Genomic DNA, 18,434 nt, shown 5'->3' with positions numbered 1-18,434 from the left:
AGAGTCCCAATGCTACATGAGAGAGTAGCCATGATGAACTCCTGGAGTGAATATCATGAACAGTAATGGTAGAGAAGGCCAAAAAAATGGAGAAAATCACATTTCCACACCTATGCAGTGTATGGCCAGGAGATAAACTGGGAGAGTCTTCTTTAAGAGGTCCTTATAGACATGTGAAGGGTGGTTAGTGGATAGTTCATGTCTTACCTACGTTTAACATACCACTGGATGGATTGAAAGGCCTTGTTCTCCTTTACTGTGTCCACCTTTAACAACTGGAGAAGAGAGGATATTTTTATCCTTCTCTTTTCCTCCACTGTCTCAGGGGACAGATTACTCAACTTTTCCCATCTGCAATTGTGGGGCAACTTAATTTAATATGTGCGTATGTGGTGGCCAGATAGGAGAAAAGGGAGTGTTTCACAGGAAGAATAGGGGAAGAGAAAATTAAACCTGCTGCAAAAGCAGCTCAAATTCAGCAGAAGGTTAACCAGGCCAATATTTAATTAAGCCTTAACAGGTACAATTTTTGCTGAAATAAAAGTCTATCTCAGTTCAGTGCCACTAATATTCTTCCTGGACCATAGATCCTGAGCCTGGGGGCTGCTAGCTCACTTCTCATCCCTGTTGTTATCAGTGTTGAGAAGAAACTTTACTCTAGGGAGGTGAGATCACAAAATGGATGATAAATTCATTACAGGATTTTGGCCAGGAGCACTAGCTGAAGGAAACACCATAACTGCAGGGGTTTTTTATGTCAATATCTCCTCCTTGTAAAAGAATTTACTACCTCTGCAGGTGGGGGAAAAAAGTGCTGAAAGAAAAAAGGTCAAAAATAACCTGAAAAGAGAGATACCCCCATACAAAATCTATTGTCCATGGTAAGGGTGAAATATTACCTAGAGCTCTGTTCTGGCATCCTGAGAGTAAATCACTGGAGATTCCAAATGTCAGCAGAAATCTACTAGCAGAGCATTGCTGTCTGTACATTTCAGAGTCTTTGGCATGAGTTCAAAGTAAAAATGAATCTGAGACTTTCTGATGTCTGGGAAGCCCATATGTGGATCCAGCTATGTATCCTGGCATTCTGGCAGAGACAGTTTTCTATTGCAAGACTTTGAAGCCTACATAACAAAAAAAATAAATTGCCTTTGTGCTCTGTAACTAACAGCATATGAAATACAGCAGCTTTGTTTAACTGAACTCAAAAGTTCAAACTCCCTTATTTTCACTTCCCCCTCCCCCCAGTTAAAATCATAAACCCCTGTTTTAATTGCCAAGTACATTAAGGCTGGATTTTCCAATTAATCTCATCTGAGTTTTAATTTTGGAAACACAGAAGCATTTTCACAGTGTATTTGGTATGAAGTGCTTTCAAATCTTGTTGGTTTATTTCTCTCAGGGATGCCAAGCTAACCATACACTACAGGAACAAACTGGCTACCTAGATTAAATTTTAAAATTAAGCTGAAATTAGCAACTTGTCCATTCCCAGGGAACATAAATTAGCATAATAATAATGTTTTAAAAGGGGCATAAATGGAATCTTCAGGCAATACAAAATTCTTGACCAGTTTGAGAATGAAACAGGTGGGGGACCCGACGTACTGCTATCAAACTGAAGCAAAAGGTTAGCTCTATGGAAACTAAAGGAATTCTGTATGGCTTCAGTGCTGAGAGGATTTTCTTCTCTGTATATCCCTGTGTCTTACTATCTAACATGCAGGAGCTGCAGCTATCATGGTTATGCCTCTGTAGTGGCTATTTGTACTTAATCATTTATGCATTGTTCCAACTGGCAGCATTTTCTACCTGGTGTATACCACACTTGGAGGGATGTGCACAGCAGCTGAAAAATCAGGCTTTAAGAATCCTTTGCCCTTTCTTTCACAACTCATTTTGTAGAAACCTCTCTAGAAGGTGCCATCATCTGTTGGTGGAAGTGCTCTGGCCATTTAATATGAGCACTGCGAAATACTGCCTGCCACAATGTAACAGAAACTCATTCTGTTTTGGTGCTCTGAGAACAAGCAGTCCATGGTCATAGTTCAGTGTCTCCTCATGTCATCTTTGATAAATGTACTTTCTTGCCATGTAATGGTTTGTGAAAGGCTGTCACAGGCATTGAACAGCTAGCCTCAGTTAACAATGTTCTTTCAAAGAGCTCTGAGGAAACTCAACAAAGAACCAGAAATGATGACACAAGAAGCCAAGCTCATATTTGGTGTTCAGGATTTTACACAATGGAGCAAACCCCATTTGCATTCAGAGAAGTGGGCAGGCTGATTACAGTACATCTCTAGAAGGTAAGAGGTAAGGGGAGCTGTACCCCTGTGCAGAAGGATCTTTATTAAAGAGATCTGAAATGGATTTTATACAAGAACTTTCCCAGTAACAGAGAAAAACAGACTGACGCCAAAGCACCATTTGTAATCTGAAGCAGCAACATGTGCAGAGTTCTTTTCATATATCTACTTGATGGCTAGATGATTTCAGCTTAGCAAGAGGGCTATTACTGCCATTTTTCAGCATTGTATAAATCATACCTTTATACTTGCTTAGGGCTCCCCTGTAAGATTAATACTTTTATATTTAACATGCCCAACCCTGTTAGTAATATAACAACAGCAAGTGAAGGGGAAAAGGGGAAAGAAAAGCATTATGAAAGCAAAGGTCATTCACAAGGAGTTTTCCAGCTGATTTTTCACACTTTGTGATAAGAAAGGAGAATGTAGTATTACAGTCATCAGTAGCAAAAATCAGTTACAAGACAGAAATCTGTCAAGGCCTTTGTTATTTTGCTCTCTTGTCAACAGGGAAGCAGTCAACAGGGAAGCAACAGGGGCCTGGATCTGAGATGCACAATAAGAGAATTGGGCCTATAAACGTCTGTTAAGGCTTGTCAGCAGCACCTTGCTGCACTGTTCTTCAAACACCTTCTCAACATTCTTCATACTTCACAGTGGAGCTACTGCACTGTGTCATCATAGAACCACTGAATCATTTTGGTTGGAAAAGAACTTTTAAGATCATCAGATCCAAACACTGTCTAAGTCTACCAAGTATAGTGCTCAACCATGTCCTTTAGCACCACATCCTCATGCATGCAGGAGGTGTGATTATAAGCAAAAAACTTGGAGAACCAATAAGCCCAAGACCAATCACCTCTCAGGCTGTGTGCAATAGCCTTGATAACAGGAGCTTTGAGAATTAAAATTACTTACTTTTAACAGTTGTTTTTTTTTAAGGTGGGAAGAAGTTTACTGTTTTAATGAACACTTCTCAGTGTTTGGTCTTCATATTTTGCCTTTCAGCTCAGATGGTGAAAAAAAACCACTGAAATTTGTGTTCCACTCGCCAGCTTTTCTGTTCTCTGTGAGGCTTAAGACATGCAGATCTATCAGGGACATTGTTTGAGCTGTATATTCTCTATCCCCTATGTATATTTATAGATGCAGCACCAGTGTTCAGTCATGAGTATGTCTTAATCCACAATATTATCCTTACCCTTATTATGAATTACTCTATTCAACAGATCTGGTCTATAGCATATAACATATAGCTGTTGCTGGCATTAATCTATGCAGCAGAACTGTTGTAAGTATCCGTTTTTGGTGACCATCCATCTATGGTCACCAAAGCTGCTTTAAACATGAGGAGTGTAATAGACTACCTAGAAATGTCAAAATCTCATCCTTTCCATCTGCAGTGCCCAGAAGTCACATGCATGAAGTTAAGCAATGATACAGCAAATCCAGCAAATTTCAGAAACTGTTAATCTCCTGTCATTACTATCCCCTAAACAGACATTCAAATACATGCATGTCACTTGGCTATGCTCTATTTCGTTCCCCTTTTTGATACCTGTCTCCTGACAAAAAAGACTTTCCTCTGCCCAGAGGGAACCATAGCTTGTCTTTATTTCATACAACAATGAGCCATTCTTTTGCCGTTAAACATGCCTGTACCTCTTGCACCCAACAGTGAGAGGCCATGTGAAACACTGAAATTTGCAGAGGGAAAAAAACTACTGCATGTGAGCTTTTGGCATTCCAAAAACTGGAGTCAGTTCTTGAATTACACTGTTACCAGTGCAGGATGTAGGAGACCAACTGATGCTCTTTCTGTGCATCCAATCCCTCCTTCAGATTCCAATGTATGATGATGCTTAGGCAAATAGCTGTTGTAGGTGTGTAACTTCCTTTGGCTCAGTCCAGTCACTTTTCTGTCTTCAGAAATCTGAACTCCATTTGCAGAAATAATTATAGGAATTCTCTGTTGGAATTGGAATGTTCTCCAGTATCCAGCAAGTGCCTCCTTACCTTTCAGGGATGTAAGGGTGAAGCTGGGAAAGAGAATCAAGTGCTGCTGTAGTGAGAGCAATATAATAGTATAAAATATGCAGATTCAGGGTAATTATCTCCATGCACAAGTCCTTCACCAAGTGTGAGGAAAGACTGCTGCTTACATTTTTGCAAAGCTGTGGCTAATTTGTTTGCTGAGTGTTCTTGGGATGCTTGATAAGGCCAGTGGCCAATTTATTGTCTCAAGGTAAGGGAGAAATTTTTGATCCAGAACAGAGAGGTCTGGAGGAGCTGTAAATGCTACATTCATTACTAATTAGCAGCTTCATTGTCTAGAGAGAATTTCCTTTCTACTAGGACACTTTAGCACCAGCCAGCTACTGTCACTATATTGTGACTACTTGTTCCAATTAATTATTGCTGTTTACTGTTTCCTCGCCTTACATTACATGACACTTGCCTTTCCTTTATGCTGCATTATCCTTTTTAACAGGAGGAAACGTAAAAGCTGTTCAAAAGTCATGCAGGGTGAGTATGTGACATAGGATTCTAGGGATCAAAAGAGCATGAAGGTAACAGCGATACCAAGATAGGACAATTCTTCTTTATGGTGCCAGTCCCCTGCTCTCAGTTGGCCAGTATGGAGAGGTCTAATTTGGCACCAATGATCTCTGTTTTAATGCTTCAGTCCACCTGAATGCTTTACAATGGTCATTAATTATCTCAGTATATTAAAATATATCTAAGGGAAAGCTTCATCATTGTAGTGGTGAGATTTGCAATCTCAGCTGTTGATTAGACTCTTATGTCCAAGACTGGTCATCAGCATAGGCTTAAGGGGCTAAATCTCATCTCCTAAAATTAGCACACTTGAGAGGGAGGCACCATTGTGTTATACTGTACCTGAGGAGTGTGTTTGCTAGTCTCAATCTCCTAGAGTGGTCTGTTTTTCAGGAAGGCATTGCGAAGACACCACTTCTAATTTACAAACAGTGGGATTTAACTATGGCAACATCCCACCAGCCTTTTTGCTTTGACAAGACACTTTTGTGGTGAATCTTACCGAAGCAGACTTGGAGTGCATTAATTGGATTAAATCCTCCTGGATTAAACTGAATTGGAAAAAGTTACTGCGGGTGCACAGTTGTGACAGCCATTAACAGGCATTCAGGCTAAAGCAGCAGAGTTTGTTCAAAGCAACCACCTCCTGAAATAGACCTAACAAAGACCGAGTGTCCTCCGCATCAACTGTTTCACTGAACAAAGTCACACCCTGCGAGCTGCACAATCTGCGGGTGTGTATGCAGCTTGTGTCCTGCAATTTTTTGTGAGGGAGTATTTTTGGAATTCCTTGGCTTCCACTACTGGTTTTCTGAGAAGATTCACATGTTTCAAGTGAAGTACACCTGCATGTGCAGAGGAAATTGTAACATACACCATGAGAATCTATGCCAGCAGAGGATCACAGGATACTTCCTCTGAGAAGGGATCCAGAAAATAATTTATGGCACAGTTGCATTGTGAGAAGCAAAAGAAAGGGGACTCGGTAGATGTCAGCTCACGTGGGAAAGGGAATGTCTTTGGTGTCTTTCAGGAGTTTTCCTAGTTAACTGAAAAAAACAGAACTAGTTTTAGGGTACCGTGGCACTCTGTAAGGAAGCTTTGCAGGTTATAAAGACATTAGCAAAACCAAAAAGTAACTGCACGGTGCACTGACAGAAGGCATTTCTAGCCTTTAAGCCAGCACATTTTTCCTTTTATGGTTTCTGACTAAAGAGAGCCCCTTGTGCTGAAGAATGATTTAGAAGACATACATGGCTGCCAAGGGCAAATTCTTACTGAGAAACTGTACAGTTTGCTGGTCAAGAGGTTAAAAAAAAGGTAACAGAAGCAATCTTCTTTTGGGTTCAACTACTTGCCAAGTTGTAGCTATATTCTCTGACATGTATTAACTCAGGATTTCCCATCACCATCGTTTGCTCAATGTTCTCTCACCCCCAGGAATCGTTACCTCAAACCACCTCTGCTTGGTTTGCCTTCACCACCAAACCGCTCTCTAGCAGCACAGCCTCCCATCCTTATGATTGTGCCCAATGACAGTTTAAAATAACACACAAGAAACTTTACATGTCAAGGACCATTCCCAGGTTCTCTTCTGTCTTTGCCACCAAACAGCAATCTCTTGTGAAGCAGCAGCACTGCTGCAGCCCCAATCCCTCCCCCAACTTAGCTCTCGACTACAATCCATTCCATGAAGTCCAGGACAGAGCCCAGAAGCAGGCCTCCCAGTCTTGGCCAAACACCACTTCACCATTGGTGATGGTGGGATCAATTCATCTCCCTTTGCTGTGTCCCCGTCGGGCATACAATGGGGATTTGAGGCGGTGCCTATGTTAGTTTGTAAGGCACTGCAACACCAAGTGTCAGTGAGCATGTTTAACTGCAGGGTGGCTGCTGGGCTCTCGGTGAAGGCCGCCCAGTGTTGACGCTTCACTGGACCTTCTCGACGCTGAACGCCTCGGCCTGAGAGGCCCGCGGCCGCCTGCCCCAACGAACCGTGGGCTCGGCGCGAAGGAACTGACCCTGACCGCCACCGGCACCGGCACCCTCAGCATCCCCCGCCAAGATGGCGGCTGCAGCCCCTGCCCCCGCGCTTCCTCTTCCGGCCGGGGTTGCCATGGCGCCCCCCCCCCCGGCCCCCCTTCCCCTCCTCCCGCCGCTCCGTGTTTACATCGGGCAGGAGGAGCCGGCGCCCAGCGCCGGGGGAGACGGGGACGCAGCCGACGGCGGCAGCCGCCCGCCCTCTCTCCATCCCCGCCGGGCGGTGCTCCGGGAGACGCGGCATGAAGGTGATGCTAGCGGCTGTCACCGGGCGGGGGGGTGCCTGCCGGCGAGGGTCGAATGGGCCGCGGCAGCTCCCTGTGGCTGGTGGGGGGGGCAACGAGGGGTAGAAGCCAGGCCCGAGGAGGTAACCGGCGGCGTGAGGCTGTGACTGTTCGCTTTTGTAATAAAGTATAACTTCCAGAAGCTTCTCATTTCATGGGGGATGTGGTGCCGCTTCTTGGAACCCGTCTCCCGGGAGAGATTCCCCCCCTTCTGTCCATCTAGAGCCCGGATCGTTCCCTGCGGCGCCGTACGGGGAAGCCGGGGGAGGCTGCCTGCGCCCGCTGCCCATCTGGGCTTGCGTCTCTTCGGAGAAAGCCTCCGCCGTGCCCCGGGCTCCTTCCCTCATGCGCATATAGCCGCGTAGGCGGCTTCACTCCCGCGGCGGCCGTGAGGTTTCGTGCGCTGCCCGGGGCAGCGCCGGCCCTCACCTGTGCTGCTTCTCCCGCAGGCCCTCCCAGGGCATGGAGGAGATGGTCACTTTTCTCCTTAGGTCGCTTTGGAAGACTATTAGGACTAACCTGAGGTGGTGGGCAGCTTCGGCGCCGAGGGAGAGGTGGATGCCGAGGCTGGCTGGGCTGTTAGAGCAGAACTAGGTCTCAGCTGAGAGGTTATCTTTTCATCTGTGTTGGTTGGGAGTCATCGGTGCTGTGGTATTGGTTTCTTCCCGTTATGTTTTGTCGTGTCTCTTTCATTTGCAGGTGCATGACTTTGGAAGTGGTTCCCTCTGGCTAATCAGTCTGAAACACCAGGCACACCAGGCATTCCCCATCAGCTGTTTAGCACTAAAAACTAATTGTTGACCAGCTGGGTTGTAAGCTCTTTGAGGCAGAAACTGTACATAGCTGTGGTCTGTACCTGTTGTGACGGAGAAATTTGGCTCAGGCCTTCCTCTGAGTCAGGTATATCTGTACTGGAAGTTGCCCAGCTTGTGCAGGTTTTGGGTTCTGAGCAACACATGTGTTGGCCACTCAGGGTAAAAGCCATCAGTCTCTCTGCACAAGGAGCTCTCAGCTATGTGTCTGCACAGCTGACAGGTGAAAGAAAAGGGACACTTTCTAAGTACATTAAATAAATATATATATATATAAAGAATGTTTCTTTCTATGCAGTGTTTTTTTGTTGTTTTGTTTTGCATTTGTTCAAAAGGGTTTTTTTTTCTTCCTCTCTGAATATTTGTTAGCTCAAATAGTGTGGGATAACAAAAAGTTGTGTATGAGGCAGATTTTGGTAAACAGGGCTATGGCTCTGGGAGAGTTGTTAACTTTTACTACAAAAGAAAAACCTTAAAGTACTGTCTGAACAGTACATCCAGCCTGAGGCCAAAACTGAAAAGATTTCCTTCAGCCTCTGTGTTACTGCATGCAGAGTAAACAGCTGATTATTTTCATTGAGCCCGTTACTTCTGCTGGATTCCTCTTTTGCCCCACCAGAGTGGGGAAAGCTCGTGGCCATTTTAGATGGGCTCACTAAAAATACAGCAAGGTGTGAGTGGGGTTGTGTTCTGATTGCAAGGAAAATGTGTTTATGGGGAGAGAGTATCTTTTGGTTTTTAATCAATCATCCGATATAAGCACTGTGTATGGCTTTTCAGTATGAAAGAGTTGACAGCTTTCTGACAGGGTAGTTTATTTCAGTGTGTATTTCTTTCCATATGTGCCACTTCTTGCTGTAGCAGTTGTCTCAGTTTCCTGAGTGATTTAAAGTCTTAAGCCAGATGTGGAGATAGTTTTTAATTAACAAGTGGAATGCATCAAAGCACGCACAGGCTTTTTTTACCCTTTAAATGATGAAGTGAGGAGGAAGAGGAAGGGTGTTTGTGCCATGTGGGAGTTGAATCTGAAGGGCTTTTTTTGGACCTGCTTGCAGATAGTTCAGTGTGACTTTCAAACAAATCACAGTTTAAGTTGTTGATCATTGCAGGGAATAGATCAGAACCAAGCTTTCGGAAAAATTACCCTCCCTGTTTCTCCCCTAATTGTCATTGTGTTTTGGGAAATACATTTGAGTTTGTGTGGTTTTAGCAGCATTGGTTTTGAGCCTTTCTCGTTGATGCTGATTAGCAGGTTACTAAGAAGAAAGGGCTGTCAAAGTCTGTCGACTTAAGTGGAGGCAAAGAAGCAGGTGAAGACAAGTAAGTGGTAACATCAGGGGAGTTCTGCTGTGGAAGTGATCATTTCAGGATCCATTACTGATGTTGGATGATTGCTGAGGCAGCTGAAACTTAAGGTATTTAAAAGTCAATCAAGTAACATAAGTAACCTGTGAAAAAGGTAGAGTGAAATAAAGTAGTGTGGCAAAGTCATGCTTTAAAGCTGGAGGAGATGAAGCTGGATTGGATTCAGGACAGACTCTACAGGTACTTTTCTGATATTCCCATCTTTTTCAAGCAATGAGTGATGAAAGATGGAGGTTTTTTTGGGCCCTTTTGGGCTGTGCAAAATATGAAACTGCTTAAAGCTTGCATTTCCTCCCCTATAGGTTAGGAATGAAAGGCAATCAACTTGAAAGTGAACCATTCCTGTAGGCAAGAATAAGTAACTTGATAACGTTTTGAGTACACTAAAAGCTTTTGTTTTCCTTCAAGGGCAGATCATTTTGATGGCAAGGAAATGCACCTTTTCAGGCTGCATTTAGGAGCCTAGGTAATAGGTCTGTCAGGTGGGGAGGGCAGTTTCATTCATTAGGAAAGTGGACGACTGTGGGGAGATGGCCAAATCCCCACCTTTGATCACGCTGCCACCAACTGCTGTCCCACAGTACAGTATGATTCCAGTATTTTGGTGAGCAAATTGGGGATGTTAGGGTAATCCCTGATGGCTTTGTGGTATGCTTGCTGCTGCAGCATCTGCTTCTAATGTTGGTCCTGTCACTGCCCTAGCATAAATCCAAAATCGGAAGATTGAAAGGCATTAAGAGTGTCAGATTGTGTTGAAGGTCTTGTTTGGCAAAGCCAGCTGGAGATGTGATCCCAGTTAAGTATCTGTCTCCCTTTTTATTGATTTGGAATGATTATTCAAAGTAGAAATGAGAGTTTGTGGTGTTTGGGTATGTGCTCATATTTCAGTTATGGGAGATGAGACATGACATTTTCCTTAGAGAGTGAGTATGAACTTGCTGCCTATAGCTGTTGTGGTTTTCTGGCTGCCTGTGATACCTGATGTTGGCAGGTGAATCCTAGAGATCAGATAAAAGCAAGGCATTTTGAAGATCAAGCATCAAAAGTTGTGGAAAACCTATGTAAATGTTTCTCTTGCTTGTGCTTATAGACAGCTCTGTTCCTGAAGGATGTCATGGATTGTCCTGCCAAAACTTTTTTGTGTTTTGTCTGTGTAACTTTGTCTGTGTAACTTTGATCAACTCATGATTGTTGAAATGAAAAGTATTTGGGAAAGGAACAGCTTATAAAAAGGAAAAAAGATATAAGATATTGCTTATTATCAAATAGCTAGTAATATATATTTATTTCCTTAGCATTTAGTCTTCAATTTGTTACAAGAAGCAGAAGGAGAAGGAATGTGGTAAGGGGAATGTGGGCTTCATGTTTTGTAGATAAATCTCAACTTCAGTATTAGCCTACAATTGGTCACATCTGTTTGTCTTTGTTGGTGAACTACCTTACAAACTTCCTGGTGGTTTTCTTTTGCCTATGTTTCAACTGAATGTCAGAGAGATGGGAAGAGGTTATGTGTCTCCAAAGTTGTAGTCATAGGATGAGAGGAAATGGACTTAAGCTTCAGGAGGGTAGATTTAGAATAGATATTAGAGAGAAATCCTTTACAGTAAGAGTAGTGAGATGCTGGAACAGGTTGTCCAGAGAGGTCATAGATGCTCCCTCCCTGGAAATGTTTGAGGCTAGGCTGGATGAAGGCTAGACCAATCTGCTGTAGTAGAAGGTGTTCCTGCCAATGCTGGGGGGATTGGAAGTAGATGATCTTCAAAGTCCCTTCCAACTCTATCCATTCTATAAATCTGTAAAAGTTCTGCACAAGGCACATGGTTACAGTGGTGAGGGAAGAACTCTTAAGCAGCAATAACATTTCTTTTGAGGAAACTGCTTGAACTTATTGGAAGTCACAGAAGCAGCTTCTGCTTGCACTGGCAAGTCTTGCAATCTTGCAATTCTCAGGCTCCCTTTCAATCTAAGAAAACCCCAAACTGGAACGTTTTGCAGGGAGAGCCTGTGCACCTTGCAGATCCTCCGAAGTAGAAGGCAGTCCTTACCAAAAGCTGTTGCTGACAGAGTGAGTTTTCACTTTTAAGCTGCGTTGCTTGCATTCCCAGTGATCAAGTGTTTTCTCTGTCCAGTGGCTTTTTAGTTGCTGAGTGAAGGAACTCTGGCTGGGGTCTTGTATACAGCAAGTTGGAATCTTACCTGCACTTTTCAGTTTGGAAGAAAATGAGATCTCTACAAAGCCTGAAATAAGAGGCATTATTGCTGGCAGTGCTTCAGGCTGTCAAGTTGAAGGCACGTGGGCTGACTGTGGAGTTGGTAGAGCTTGATAGTACCAGAAAATGAGTTTGCTCTGTAGAGTAGATAAATATTTTATCTGAAATGCTTCTCCTTTAAAACACTACAACGCTAAACACATGGAACAAGCAGCACTGATCTAAAAGAGCTCTGATCTTCTGACTTCAGCACTCATTTGTGAGGAAGGAGATACTGAGCTACCTAGCCATCAACAAAATCTGTTGAAAATTTGTGTGCTAAGTACATGATATTGCAGTCTCCCAGCTGGGTCAGAAATATCTGAAGCTTTGCAGAAAATGCATTTTGTATTCCTAGTGAAAAAAAACCACAAACAAACCAAAAACAAAACAAAGGAAATAAGTTCTGGGCTGAACCAAATATTTTATATTTTCCCTCTGTTTCTAGCATTTAAAATAACTGCTTTTGGAGCAGTGTTGTAACTTCAAGTAGACTTGCAGCATTGTTATTGTTTTTGTCTGAATTTAGAAGATGAAATTAAGATTTTTGACTTGTGTTTCATACAGTGCCAGTGATTCCTCTCATCACTCCCTTTGGGAATGGGCTGCCCAGGGAGGTGGTGGAGTCACCATCCCTGGAGTTGTTCAAGAGAAGACTGGGTGAGGCACTTAGTGCCATGGTCTAGTTGACTGGATAGGGCTGGGTGCTAGGTTGGACTGGATGATCTTGGAAGTTTCTTCCAACCTGGTTGATTCTATGATACTTTTTCAGCTGGGTACCTGCTTATTTACTTTGAATTCAAGTTTTGTTGCAGAAATTACTAGGCTATACCTGTAAGGGCCCTTGAAAAAAAAAGTAGTTAAATTTCGACTCATTGAAGCTAAACCAGTGTTTGTGCACTTGTAAGGAAATAAATGCATGGAAGTTAGGTAATTCAAATAGGCCATATGAGACCACTGGTATAGAAAATGTGCATCCTTCCATGAGGGCTGGTGAGAAGATCTTAGTAATCTCTGTCACAGAGCCCTATATTATTAAGCTAAGGCCTTCTCATTTTTATTTCATACAGTTTTCTCATGCTGTCTGCAGTCTTCCAGAGTGGCATTTCCACAGCTCATTAGGAAAGTGGAAGATTTTCTTTCTACAGGTGCATTGTCTCATTTCTTTAGTGTGAGTAAAAGTGATGCTAATCATTAAATCCACCTCTCAAGGACCAGGCTGGAGAAGATGCGTTTGTAGTACTCTGCTAATGGTACTTATGTAGAAAGCACAATAAAACTGCAGGTCACAAAGTCTTATTATTGCTTTATTATTGCTTCACCAGCTCTACTGAGGGAATTCCCCCTCTGTCCATCCTGTCCCTCAAGTCTTTGTTGAGAGACAGTGAATGGCTGACAGGATGTGGTGATTGAATTACCTTAATCAGTTAATCGTCAGGTACCAGTATAAGCTAATAAATATTTTTTGAGATAGATTGGTTTGCTATGATGTAGGGTCATGCTTTGGTCCTGCATCGTTCAGTGTCATACTTCTCTCTGTTTTAGTCTGCCAGGTGTTTCTGTAGTGGTTTTCCTGTGTGTTAGCCTGCTCTCAGTTACAAATTGCTGACGTTTGAGTTACACTGTGCAGCGGCACTTTGCCTTTGTGCAGCTTCTTTTGCCAAACAAACGCAATTCAGCACAGTTGGTCTTTTGGACATTAGAAATGTTCTGGACAAGGCAGACCCTTCCTTGTGGAGGTAGCAGTTTAAAATTTGTAGAAAATTATGAGGCCTCTTTCAGGGTAACTTCTTAGCCTTTACACTGCCCCATGGTGCCCTTCTAGTAATGACACTGGTTAACCTGCTCAGAGTTGAAGGGTGCTCTCCTTGGGCCAGCCCATTTCACCATCAAATAAAATGTGCTTTGTTTGGTTTGACTTTTTCTTTGTATGCTAACATTGATTTTTAGTAGGTAAAATCCAAATGGAAAATAAAGGGTCCATCAAGGCAAAATTCAATTAATTGAAATCCAGAAGTGGCTAAACTACCACTGAGCAGACCACGCTGGTTTTTTGCTGTATAAGTGGTGTTATCTGTCCCATGTAAAGTGTGAATGCAAAAAGTTGAAACCAGATTCTTTACTGGCTTGCTGAATGGAGAATAGACTGTGGTGTCGTTAGTGCTGTTGAAAAGCTGTTTATGCCAAGTAAACCCTAAATAAGGATTACTTGCAGTACAATATTTGTTTTATTGCTGTAGAAATAGGATTTGACTCTTCTGTTGAGCGTAATACAATGCAGTCTTGATTTGGAATTTGCAACATAAACTTGCTCTCGTTGCCTCTCTCCTCCAGTCCTGTTGTCAAGACAAAATTAAGCGTTGTTAAAGTTGTCACCTCCTTAATGTGTTTGTCCAAATGCAGGGAAGAGCAACTAATTTAAGCAGCTTCTTTAGTTTGTTCTCACAGTGTGCTCTGGACAAAGTGCTATAATTTTACACTGCTGTCATCCTCAGCATTTCTATTTCTGTACTTTCCGTTAGTGTTCTCTGGGATTTATAACTACAACTCATATTCCCCTTGGGCCAAAACCTGGCACAGAAGCTCTCATTATGAGCAAACCTTGTTTTGCAAAATTAAAAGCAAAGCATCTATCAAGAGGTTTTTCCTAAACCTACAGGAAAAGAAACAAAAAAACCCCAAACCAAAACATGTTTGCAGATCATTTTTTCCCCTTCTGCAGGAGGAATCCACCTGCCTTTGGAACCCCCTAAGGTGTGGGTGTGCAATCAGTAGCAGTGGCAGGTTCAGTGGAACATTCTCGTTGTGTTTAGAAAATGTTAAATGGAAGTCTTAATTCTTGAATATGCTGAAAATCCACAGCTGAAGTAAAAGCTGCAGCTGCTACTGATACCTGGCTAGCAAAGGGACAGTGACAGTTTTAACCCTGTAGTAGTATATAAGGGGATGATTGGGTAGCTACATACTTCAGCTGAAGTTAAGTACCTGTAGATTCTCAGCTCCCTGGAAAAGGGACTCATGTTGAGCCATCTACTCAGTGTCTGCTTCTTTAAAGTCTCCTTTTTTTTGGTATGTTTCCAAACAACCCCATTGCTTTCTGTAGGAGTTAAAGCATTATGTAGTTGTGCAGAAGCAGAAAGGACATCCCAAGCCACAGGTCACTTTCAGATATGGAAGATAGAGTCATCAAGGAATCATTTTGGTTGGAAAAGACTTTTAAGATCGAGTCCAACTGTTACCTAATTGAACCAAGCATGGTGCTAAACTGTGTCCCTCAGCAGCACATCTCTGTGGCTTATGATTTAATTTGTTTAAATATGAAATATCAAATATAAGTTCTGAGGAACTTCATAACCGTAGTTTGATGGAGGATAGTTCCCAAATTGATACTGTCATCAGTGATGTCACTGTAGGAAAGGCTAATGAAGATCAGCTTCATTAGCCTGACAAGACCTTTGGCATCTGCAAGTGTTCTGTCCAGTCCTAATATGTATCATCTCTCACCCATTTGGTGGAAGTGAACCTGGGATGAGAAGAGCTTGGGCTTTTCTGGTTTTAGGAAGAAGCAAAGTATGGTAATGTGCAGGAAATTGAGTGGTTTTTAGTCTTGTAGGCTTGCAATAAGCATTCTTTAAGCATAATGCAAAAATAGTTGATGCTTTCACTAAGGCACTTTAAAAATGTCATTATAGTTCCCCAAGGCACTTAACAAGCTGTTCTAGACTTGGGAATGACTTCATTTGTTTCTATCTCCAGACCTACTAAGTCTTGTAATTCTTTGGGTGTGCATCCATCCTTTGTAGTTACCAGTTGAGATGTATTTGATGCTACATAAAAAGGCTGTTGAACCTGTGCTGGGAAAGCTTCTGAGTGAAATCACAAATGTAGAGGAGTGAAGTTGGTGCTGACAGTATTGTGCCTGTGCTGAATTGCTTTGTTGGAATTGTGCCTGTGTAAAAGACCAGGTCTGAAAGTTGATGTTAGGCAGAAGGGAGGATATGTAATTTATACTAGCAGTTGAAGATTTGCATAGAATGAAGCAGGTCTGACCTTGTGAGCTCTTAAGGATAGGCTTTATGAGGAAGGAGGCAGTTTTGAACAGTGAGATTCCAGGCTTAAGTGCAGAATGGCGATGAGTGTCAGAATGGAAAAAGTGGAGTAAAGTGTTCAGGAGCAAGAATGAAGGTCTAAGTCAGGAGATAAGTAGCATTTTCAGTAGAAAAAGCAGAGGGAAAGTAGTAGCTAAAGCTGCAGATATTAGGTTTTCCAAGGAGTAATCTTCAAACTAAGACACTGAAATCGTGACTGTGGGCTTTACATCTCTCTGAATTTTGTTCTACAAGGGGAAAATGATTGGTAATAAAATTCAGTATAATGGTGAAGAGTAAGTCATGTTGCTGATTTTCTATTTAGTTTTGCTTGTATGTGAGATAATAATATTTTTGGGGGTTGTTTTTAAGAATACTTTGTTTGTAGGGGCTACATTGGAAAGGCCAGAAGGAATAGAGTTGTAAAATCTGTGCTTCTCCTTGGTTCCTAACAGTGGTAAAGTGTCTATTAGCAGTCATAAGGAAATTTGAAGTATTTTCCTGAAATTCATTCATTTTCAGGAATAATTTTTCATAGGATGGGTTATTTGCTTATCTTTGATGTCTTCCTCGCTGCCATCCTGGTTGCCCTTGCTCTTGTCTACTCATTAGCCTAATCCTTGCTTGGTGAGCATTCAGTTGCAAGACTCTGTGTTGGTTGAAGATCATATACTGCAATTGATGTAATGCTAAGCACAAAAGCAGTGTAAAAGGCCTGAAAGCAGTGGTGGTGCTGGTGATGCAGGATTTGGTTTCTTTAGTTGTTTCAAGATGGTCTATTGGGGCTATTTAGAAAGTGTAGCAATTTCTAGAGCTGAATGAGTTGGGGCATTTGCAGTGACAGTCTCGTGTTGCTGTTGACTTGTGTGCAAAACGGGCTGATAATGGTTGCCTGGCGCTGGAATTGTTCCTCAGCTATGTGTGGGTTTTGATTTCTTAGTACTCTGCTGAGATGGGGATAACACAGGCTCGTTGTTGTGATTGACAATGCTGAAATTCTTTGTTAATATAAATGTGGTGATAAATAGAGCTCTTAGTTTCAGTGTCATAAAGATAACTCAGTGCCTTGTGGAAAATACTGACCCTTACAGGATAGGAACCCTCTTTCTGTTACATGTGCATTTATCATAGCATTTGAAAACAGTCTTTACAGGGTGGCTTAGGTTGGAAGGGACCTTAGAGGCCATCTGCTCCAGCCTCCCCACCATGGGCAGGGACACCTTTCAACTAGACTTGGCATCTGAAGGCTTCATCCAACCTGGCCTTGAGCACCTACAGGGAGGAGACATCAACAACCTCCCTGGGCAGCCTGTTTCAGAGTTCCACCACTCCTGTACTGATTAACTACTTCTTAAGATCCAGCCTAAACCTACTCTCCCTCAGCTTCAAATCATTCTCTCTTACCTGTCACTAGACACCCTTATGAAAAGTCCCTCTCCAGCTTTCCTGTGGGATTCCTTCAGGTACTAGAAGGAAGCTATAAGGTCTCCCTGGAACCTTCTCTAGGCTGAACAGCCCCGGGTCCCTCAGCCTATCCTCATAGCAGAGATGCTCCAGCCCTTGGGTCATCTACGTGGCACTGAAAATACAAGCATTTCACTGAAGTTATGATACTCTCAATGTAGCTCATGGAGAAGCATGAGGTACAGTCTGAAGTGCTACACCTACAAGGTGATTTGCCACTCTTATTTAGTTCAATACTGAGAGTCCTCTCCATCCATAAACACATAGCTTTCTATGAAACAGAGTTTAAGACAGCAAGCAAATGCTACTTTGCAAGGTCACAGCAGCCCACAATACATGGGTTAAACTGCACTGTGAGGTCAGTGTGATCAGAGCATAGGGTCATGCGTTCCTTAGGCAGCTCCTGGGAGAATCCCTGTAGTGTGTTTCTTCTCTTGATCTGTATCATTTGCTATGTTTATATAAAGTATTTTAAATTCCTTGTAGTTCATTGAAACTGTTGGGAGGGACAGAGTGAGCAGCATAGGAATTGGCACATTCAGGTTGGAAGGGTGAATGTTGCCTCTGCTTGAGTTGACTTGGTTCTGGTCTGCTTAGATCTTATTTTAAAATATAACATTAAAGTTACCACTAAATCTCAAGAGTGGTTATAGTCAGAAATGCATCAGTTGCTGAAAGGAATTGCACTGTGTGCTTACTGGTGAGAGCAGAAATCATCTCTTCAGAGCCAAGAGGTGTTTCTTAGTTAGATGTTCCCAGGCTCCCAGCCAACTGTTCCTGCAATAACCTGTTTAAATCTGTGGTTCTCCAATTGCTCTAGTGAGGAATGGACCCACCACATCATCTAATTAAAAGGCTGTACAAACCCTAAGTAATTGAAAAAAATCTACTGATGTTTCTGTGCTATTCATACAACCTCCTGCATCCTAGGGGCTCCTAGAGAGAGCATCAAAGCAAAGGCAACATCTGCCTGCTTTGCTTCTGCCATGGCCGCAGCTCAGGAGGGTTATGTTGGAATTGCCGGACACCGCATGGCTGGTTAGCTGCAAGCCAATAACTTGGACTTTTATGTGCCTCCTCTTCTCTTATTCATCTCTCAAGTACCCTTAAGAGTGAAAAAACAAACACAGCTGATGCCTTGTTCTTGAAATAATAGTGTTAAAATAAAGGAGTTAAGACCAGCCGCTTTAACTTGGTTATAAATCATCTTAGAAGACAATTTGCTGGAGTTGTTGATTGCAAATGTCTTCAGTATTGATTACCAAGC

General features: G+C 42.6%; 1 protein-coding gene and 1 long non-coding RNA gene across 4 annotated transcripts in view; both read left to right on the top strand.

Moving 5' to 3' along the window:
- Window positions 1–6,980: 6,980 nt before the first annotated feature.
- Window positions 6,981–18,434, top strand: part of LOC135176584 (transmembrane protein 263-like) — a 235,001-nt gene continuing 223,547 nt past the window's right edge. Inside the window, exon 1 of one of the 3 annotated variants that reach the window (XM_064145696.1) lies at window positions 6,981–7,153. In XM_064145696.1, the coding sequence (XP_064001766.1) occupies window positions 7,148–7,153 (6 nt within the window). In that variant the 5' untranslated portion in view covers window positions 6,981–7,147. Of the gene's footprint in view, window positions 7,154–7,339; window positions 7,784–9,459; window positions 9,547–18,434 lie in introns of those variants that run through there. The other 2 variants (XM_064145710.1, XM_064145700.1) reach the window with 2 other exon arrangements.
- LOC135176627 (uncharacterized) lies at window positions 7,715–8,282 on the top strand. Its single transcript, XR_010302752.1, has 2 exons — window positions 7,715–7,797; window positions 7,889–8,282. It is a non-coding gene; the product is annotated as an uncharacterized LOC135176627 (long non-coding RNA).

Source organism: Pogoniulus pusillus, chromosome 1 (genome assembly GCF_015220805.1).
Source record: "Pogoniulus pusillus isolate bPogPus1 chromosome 1, bPogPus1.pri, whole genome shotgun sequence".
Lineage (NCBI taxonomy): Eukaryota > Metazoa > Chordata > Aves > Piciformes > Lybiidae > Pogoniulus > Pogoniulus pusillus.
The sequence above is the reverse complement of the archived record's forward strand: the minus strand, read 5'-3'. Positions and strand labels throughout refer to the sequence as shown.